The following is an 8,816-nucleotide window of genomic DNA, read 5'->3' as shown; positions in this document are numbered from 1 at the left end:
ATATATATATATATATATACATATATACGACGGGCTTCCTTCAGTTTCCGTCTACCAAATCCACTCACAAGGCTTTGGTCGGCCCGAGGCTATAGTAGATGACACTTGCCCAAGATGCCACACAGTGGGACTGAACCCGGGACCATGTGATTGGTAAGCAAGCTACTTACCACAAAGCCACTCCTGCGCCTAGCAACATTTCTTCTGGCTTTACATTCTGAGTTCAAATTTTGCCTAGATTGACTTTGCTTTTCATTCTTTCAGAGTCAGTGAAATAAGTGCCAACTGAGCACTGAGATCGATGTAATCAACTAAGCCCCTCTCCCAAAATTTCAGGCCTTGGGGCCTATAGTAGAAAGGATTATTATTAAAGTACAGTTTATAGTTTCAGCATGCTCATGCTACCATGCATATATTACTGTTCTGTTGACTACAAGTTTGCCTTTTGCCTTACTGTGTTTCTAATTAATGTCTATAATATATAATTGTATTATCTATCTATATAAGCTACATTGGTTGAGCCAACATGGTGGAAGCCACTTTGTAGTCATCAACTAGAAATAGTCAGTTTTCTTAAAAAGCACTCTAACATCTTAACCCCTTTAGCATTTTATCTGGCCATATCCAGTCCAAAAAGTCTACCTGGTTTATGTTAAAACTGACCATATCCAACTTCTTACACCTACCCTACAATGTCATTCTAAAAATATACAAACATGCCATTGAAATCTTGAAGCTACAAGATAATGCATGATTAATTCACAACAATATAGTGAATAAGTAATTAATACATTTGACAAAGAAATCTGAATGCTCAAGAATTAAACCAACCATATCTGGCTAAAATATTCTACCTGTCTTATGTTCAAACTGGCCAGATAAAATGTCTTACACCTATGTTACAATGTTATTCTAAAAATTAAAAATAAGCAGTTACGTCATCGAGAGCTCAAAGTTACAAGATAATGCATGGTTAATTCAAAACAAAGCATTACATTTGAATGAATAATTTGGATACTAACGGGTTGTTGCTTGTTGGCACTCCGTCACTTACGACGTTGAGGGTTCCAGTTGATCCAATCAACGGAACAGCCTGCTCGTGAAATTAATGTGCAAGTGGCTGAGCACTCCACAGACACGTGTACCCTTAATGTAGTTCTCGGAGATATTCAGCATGACACAGTATGACAAGGCTGGCCCTTAGAATTACAGGCACAACAGAAACAGGAAGTAAGAGTGAGAGAAAGTTGTGGTGGAAGAGTACAGTAGGGTTCGCCACCATCCCCTGCCGGAGCCTCGTGGAGCTTTAGGTGTTTTCGCTCAATAAACACTCACAACGCCTGGTCTGGGAATCGAAACCACGATCCTATGACCGCGAGTCCACTGCCCTAACCACTGGGCCATTGCACCTCCACACTAACGGGTTACACATGAAAAAAGGAGGATAATCAAAGCTGAAATGCTTTTGAATTTTAACTTTACTTAATTAATCTGTCTTTGGGCTGAACAATAACAGCTACTATGATCTGACTATCACCAGTTTATCATATTATTCTCTGAAAATAATTTTTGTTAGGCTGGTGGGAGGGAAGAATGACCTTAGCTGTTTTTTTGTTTTGTTTTGTTTTGTTTTATTCATATATATTTGAGTGGTGTTTATTTGAGTTTGAGTTCAGCCTGAAACTATGCAAGCTGGTTTTTGATTGAGTGGATTGGACAAGCATGAACCTTTAGTAGGAATGGAGTTCGAGAAAGAATTAGTAATTAGCTGACGGTGAGAAAGATTTCAGAAAGGTTTTAATACAATGTCTGCCAAGCGGGATAATATACCGGAGCATTCGTTGTGTTGGTTTAGGTAGAAGAAGAGAAGTGGTATTGATGCAACAGTTTGAGGATTATAGAACGTATGAGAGTCATAAAATCATATATTTGTTTGTCAGAACACAGCATACAAATAGGTTATGTGAAGCATATATCATAAGGTAATTCTGACAAGACATCTGTGACTGACAAATTCACGCAAGACAAACTACTGAGTTAGGTTGTCATGGTAGTTTATATTTAGGCCATCATTTGGTTATTAAATTATGGTTTATGGTTTACTTTGTTTAGCTTATTTTCACGTTCTTTTATTACATTAATGGTGAAATAACGTAGTAGACAGGTTAGATCACCTGCAAGTATTTTATTGTGTCTCCAAGTAGGCCATTTTATTCTACCTGCCTATATTCACATAGTTGTTGCTGTTGTTGTTGTTGTTTAACTTCCAAGTCTGTCATGATAGAGCAGAGCTGTGATCAAAGGCTTTCCAGCTGTGACCATTCTGCCATTTTGTAAAATTGGGGCTTCATCATCTGATGTAACTTTCGTTTCCAAGATAGCAGGCTGTGATTTAAGGGGAATATTTGGCTTCTATTTCTAGCAAGTTAATTTACTGAACAGTTGCTACATTGTTAGCTTCTTCACTTCATTGTGAAGGGCAAGATTTACCAATCATAAACTAACTGGCTTCTCCATGAAAGATTTATTTCTCATCTGCTGAATACAAGAGAATCCATAAACAAAGGAGTCTCTGTATGATCACAGACTTGCTAGAAATGGTAGTAAAATTTCCATTAAAATATACACCACCATTTAGAAAAAGGGAAGGATATAGTAGACAATGTTGTCTCTGATATATAAAATGATAATACTGGTCACAGCTGGACTTGTTTTTGATCCAATGTTTTGCTCAATCAGGGTTGACTTGGGGCTAAACAGCAAAAATATCACAACAAACACAATTAGACACTCTGTGAAAGGATTAACTATAATAATTTTGAGAAATACATTATAATAATTGTGAGACTGTTACAGTCATATTCTCAGCAGCTGTTGCATAAACATTGTTGACTACATCCTATAATGGGGCCATCTGCTTGATTAACTAATCTTCACAAACCAGCGAAGGAAGGAGCCTGCCTCTACAGGGTCAGTGATCTGCTAGAAAATTTCCTTCAAATCCCACCTTTGTAAAGGAGATATTGGATAATGTAATCCTCCTGCATACCCCTAAAAAGACAAAATAATTTATGGCTGGAATGAATAATGCTTTTGATAGTGGGTTTATTAAATCAAAATCGACCTAAGGCTAAGTTTCAAATATATAACAACCTACTAACCCTCGTATTACTACTACCATACTTTCTGCTCAACTCTGTCGAGCCACTCTGGTGTATCTACTTTTGCTCCTTTCTTTATTTTCTTACTGAACCTCTTTGCCCATCTATGTTTCAATTGTTTTTGAAAATTGAGAATTTCGTAAAGAAGACTTTATCATTATGAACTGGTATTTGGAATATAAATTAACATGAAATTTTAATGAAACCTTTGGCCATATCGTACCCAAATATTCTACTGTTTTATGTTCAAACCAGCCAAATCTGGCTTCTCACACCAACCCAACAACGTCATTCTAAAAATAAAGTGTCATACCATCAAAATTTCAAAATTATGAGATAATACAGGATTAATTCAAAACATTGTGAATAAATATGTATTACATTTGACAAGTAATCTAATTAATTATTTGTAAGGAAACTGTATTTTGTTATGCAACCATAATACACTACAAAGTATATTAAACGCTTTATAAGTCAATACTGTGTCTTACTGTGTTAGCAGTGCTATTAAATCACTTTTTAAAGTTATCTCTAACTTCTATAGGAAATCTGTAGAGACAACCTTAAAAAGTAATCTGAAAGCTGAAGGTTTAACTCTTTCACTACTATATTTCTTTAGAAATACACTGGCTTTTGTTTCACTTAATTTTGAAAATATTGAAAGACTTAGTAAACCATTTTTGACATTATTAAGCTGGTGTTTGAAACATAAATTAACGTGAAATTTTAATGAAAGGTTTTAATTTAGATCACTTTAAAACAGTAAATTTATACCATAGAAGCAGGAGCAGTTTTGGGCAGATTGGTATCAAAAGGTTAATATACAGTTACTGAGTTGTTTGTGAAAAGATATAATAACTTTCTATCAAGCAGTGCTGTGCTTTAAGTGTTAGTATGTAGGTTCTTTTTGTTACATTATTTCTGTTGAAATACATTGCCTTTGTTTCAATTAATTTTGAAACTGATGAAGAATTTAGTAAAAAAATCTTTGTCATATTTATTGTTATATTTTGGGATGGTGATTTTTTTCTTGCCAAATAAACACATGCGCTATACATTCATTCTTCACTCATTTATTATTGTTCTTATTTCATCTTATCTCTGTTGTCTGGAAAGCTTTCATCATACACCTGTGCCTCTTCAACAACAAAAGATTTCCAGACAGTGGACATAAGATAAAATAACAATAATAATAAATGAGTAAAGAATAAATATATAATGCATGTGTCTAGTTGGCAAGAAAAAAAAATGACCATCCCGAAATATATCTTTCAACTCATGATTTCTTGTCAAGAATCTTGCAAAACAAATTCATAAACGTTTGTCATTATTAATCTGTTGTTTGGAAAATAAATCCACATGAAATTTGATGGAAGTTTTAATTTGGATCACATTAGGAAGTTTGTATCATAGAACCAGGGTCAGGTTTCAGGCAACATACACATACAATGAACTTCTTTCAGTTTCCATCTACCAAATTCACCTCAGGGCTTTAGAAAACTATTCAGTTCTTTCCCACTGTGAAGCCTACGGTGCTGTACAGTGAGACTGAACCTGAAAACACATGCATACAAAATTAACTTCTCAACCATGCAGCCATGCCTGCACCTGTGTGTTTTGAGTAAGATGTGCTTCTTCAGCCAGTCTAGGAGGTCAATAACTGCAGCTAAGAACAAACCCTGATTGTGATGATGTGTTGTGTGAATCCATATAAACGAATGTAAAGAAATAGTACTCAATGCATAAAATAGGCTTACAATAATTATAACACCTGATAAAACTGTAATTGTCACCATTGTTTACTCAGTTTCATTGTGTTTTTTGGAAAAGTAACTGAGGTCTTTATTTATTAGAATTACTGACTAATATAAGTATAAATATTCGATCAAAATATGGTTTTATGAATTCCATAATTTCAAATCTAAATTTGGCAATTGACAAAGTTTTTGTAAGTAAAAGGACATTCACAAAATAAAATAAAAGGCACACTGTGTGGTGGATAAGAAGCTTGTTTCCCAACCATATGGCCTTGGGTTCAGTCCCGCTGTGTAGCACCTTGGACAAGTGTCTTTAACTATATCTCTGGACCAACCAAAGCCTTGTGAGTGGATTTGGTAGATAAAAACTGTCTGATGTGTATGTCTTTGTGTTTGTGTGGTTGCCTCCCACCCCCGTCCCACCGTTTGTCAACCTGTGTTGGTTTGTTTGCATCCTCTTAGCAATTCGGCAAAAGGAGGCTGAAAGATTGCCAAACTTTATAAAGTACTGGGGTCGATCTGTTCAACTATATCATTCAAAGTGGTGCCCCAGCATGGTCGTAGTCCAATGACTGAAACAAGTAAGACAAAAGATAAAAGATATATTAGAGAAATGAAAGAGGAAAAAAAAAGCAAAAAAGGGGAAGTGGACACAAAAGAATATAAAGAAACAACAAATATAAAATGTATATATATAATGGTGAAGGAAAGAGAACAAGAAAGACAAAAAGTTACTAAGAAGTGTATCTTTCACTATATGATTTATTGTAATTGTTACAATAAGTTTTATGTTGGCAGGCATTATGTATTATTAGAAAGCAGTGTGAAAGAATATAAAGAAAAATATGCTCAAAGCTTTGTTGAGAAAGAAGCAGAAAGAAAACAAAAAGTAGGAGCAAAAAGATATACTGTTGAAGAAAAGTTTGTGGTTCTAGAAAGATATAAAGAAATATGTGTGTGGAGAGAGAGGGAGAGAGAAAGAGATGTATGTATATATTTACATATGTGTATATTTATATGTGTGTGTTTATATATATATATTCAAATGTATGTATATATATATATATACATATATATATATAGATGTAGATATAATTAAATATGTAGGTGTGTGTGTATATATATATGTGTATATATATATATATATATATATATATATATATATATATATATATATATATATACACACACACACACATACATACATACATACATACATACATATATAGGCACAGGCATGGCTGTGTAGTAAGAAGCTTGCTTTCCAACCACAAGGTTCTTTCTGGATTCAGTTCCACTGCATGGCACCTTGGACAAGTGTCTTCTACTATAGCCTCAGGCCAACCAAAGCCTTGTGAGTAGATATGGTAGACTGAAATTGAAAGAAGCCTATCGTATATATGTGTGTGTTTGTCCCTCTGTTATTGCTTGACAACCGATCCTGGTGTGTTTACTTCCCGTAACTTAGAGGTTCAGCAAAAGTGACCAACAGAAGAAGTACTAGTCTTAGAAAGAATAAAGATTTTATCCTATATTTAAATTGTAAATTATATATATAAATATAATTAAATATATGTGTCTCTATTTATGTATATATATATATATATATATAGATATAGAGAGAGAGAGAGAGAGAAATAGTGTGTGTGTGTGTATGCACACATGTTTACATGCATGCACTCATATACACTCAGAATAGGCTTCTTTCAGTTTCTGTCTATCAAATCCATTCACAAGGCTTTGGTTGGCCTGGGGCTATAGTAGAAGAAACCCAAATTACCATGCAGTGGAACTGAACCCATAACCATGTGGTTGGAAGGCAAATTTATTGCCATGCCTATGCCTACACATTAAAATATTTTATTTCTCTCAGGGCGCTTACACTCTGTCGTGTATGCACACTGACATTACACATCCAGTATGATCCGCTGGATATGTAATGTCAGTGTGCATACATAACAGAGTGTAAGCGCCCAGAGAGAAAAGTTGGACATACGCATCGAATGTGGTGTGCAAGAGAGACAACTGCACTAGTACGGTCATGTGTTATGTATGGATGAGGACAGCTGTGTGAGGAGGTTCCACACCCTAACTGTGGAAGGAACTTGTGGAAAAGGAAGATCCAGGAAGACATGGGATGAAGTGGTGAAGCATGACTTTCAAACATTAGGCCTTACAGAGGCAATGACAGGTGATTGAGACCTTTGGAGATATGCTGTCATTGAAAAGACCCGGCAACTAAAGTGAGATCGCAGCCATAGCTGATGCAACTGTTGCATGTCCGACCCATTTAAGAGTACCCTTGATGTGCCGGGTGATATGATATGCTTGAGAAGACCTGTTGAGTCAAGTAAAACCAAAATCATAGCTGTGGCCAGTGCCCTCTGACTGGCTTCTGTTCCAGTAGCACGTAAAATGCATCATCTGAACATGGTCAATGCCAGTGTTCCCTGACTGACTCCTGTGCTAATGGCATGTAAAAAAGCACTATCTGAATGTGATCGATACCAGGCCCGCCTGACTAGTTCCTGTACTGGTGGCACATAAAAAGCATCCACTACACTCTCGAAGTGGTTGGCATTAAGAAGGGCATCCAGCTGTAGAAACATTGCCAGATCAGATGGAGCCTGGTGCAGCTGCTGGCTCTCCAGACCTCAGTCAAACCGTCCAACCCATGCCAACATGGAAAATGGACGTTAAACGATGATGTAAAGATGTTCGTCACAAGATTCTGTACAGAAATTCGAGTCCCCTTGCAAAAATTGAGAAAAACATGTAGGAAACTTGGCAGATTATTATCTTTCTGTGTTAAATATCTCTGAATAACATTTATCAACAAGAGAGCTTTTGACATCAAGTTCAATGAGGATGCTTTGTATATGTAAAATATTTACAGAACTTGAAAGAACTTTGAAAAAGATCAAGGAATTTCATTGAAATTCCACCAATAAAGTACAGTGTGTTCTGTTTGTAGGAAAGATAGTGTTTTTGAATAGACTAAGAAAATATTTCTGCCTATATTTGCTTGTTATTTAAAATGAAGATCTCTGTTGTTTTGAAAAGGAATGGCACAAAACTCTAGATATATGTGTGTGTGTGTGAGAGAGAGAGAGAGAGAGCGAGTGCACATTAGGCCAAGGCAGAGAGCTGGCAGAATCATTACTACACTAGCAGCATTTCTTATGGCTTTTTACATTCTGAGGTCGACTTTGTCTATCATTCTTTTGGGAGTCAATGAAATATATCCCAGTTGAGCACTGAGTTGATGTAATCACCATCTTTCTGCACCTCAAAATTACGCCAAAATTTGAAAGAATTATTTTCAGTCAGGCCTGCTGTCTGTCAGCCACATCTTGTAAAATTATTTAGTATAATAATAATAATAATAATAATAATAATAATCCTTTCTACTAAAGGCACAGGGCCTGAAATTTTGGGAGAGAGGACTAGTTGAATACATTGACCCAAGTGTTTCACTGGTTCTTAATATATTGACCCTGAAAGGACGAAAGGCAAAGTCATCATACTGGCAGAATTTGAACTCAGAACGTAGAGGGATGAAATACCATTAAGCATTTTGCCTGACATTTTAACAATTCTAACAGCTCAATGCCTTAGCAAAAACGATAATAACAATAATGATTTCAAATTTTGGCACAAGGCCAGCAGTTTTGAGGGATGAGTCGAATACATCGACCCTACTACTCAACTGGTACTTATTTCATTGACCCAGAAAGGATGAAAGGCAAAGTCAACCTTGGCAGAATTTGAACTCAGAACATAAAGACAAACTAAATGCCACTAAGTATTTTTGCCCAGTGTGTTAATGGTTCTGCCAGCTCGCCACGTTAATGAAAATGAAAATGATAATGATGATGATGATGATAAAAATAATAAT

At 35.6% G+C, this 8,816-nt stretch overlaps 1 protein-coding gene across 1 annotated transcript in view; it reads left to right on the top strand.

Moving 5' to 3' along the window:
• LOC106877404 (wings apart-like protein homolog) overlaps window positions 1–8,816 on the top strand; it is a 217,791-nt gene that overhangs the window by 190,770 nt on the left and 18,205 nt on the right. Inside the window, exon 15 of the mRNA XM_052966771.1 lies at window positions 5,717–5,839. Coding sequence (XP_052822731.1) covers window positions 5,717–5,839 — 123 coding nt within the window. The remainder of the gene's footprint in view (window positions 1–5,716; window positions 5,840–8,816) is intronic.

Source organism: Octopus bimaculoides, chromosome 3 (genome assembly GCF_001194135.2).
Source record: "Octopus bimaculoides isolate UCB-OBI-ISO-001 chromosome 3, ASM119413v2, whole genome shotgun sequence".
NCBI classification, from domain to species: domain Eukaryota; kingdom Metazoa; phylum Mollusca; class Cephalopoda; order Octopoda; family Octopodidae; genus Octopus; species Octopus bimaculoides.
Note: the sequence above shows the minus strand (reverse complement) of the source record. Positions and strands in the feature narration are given on the sequence as shown.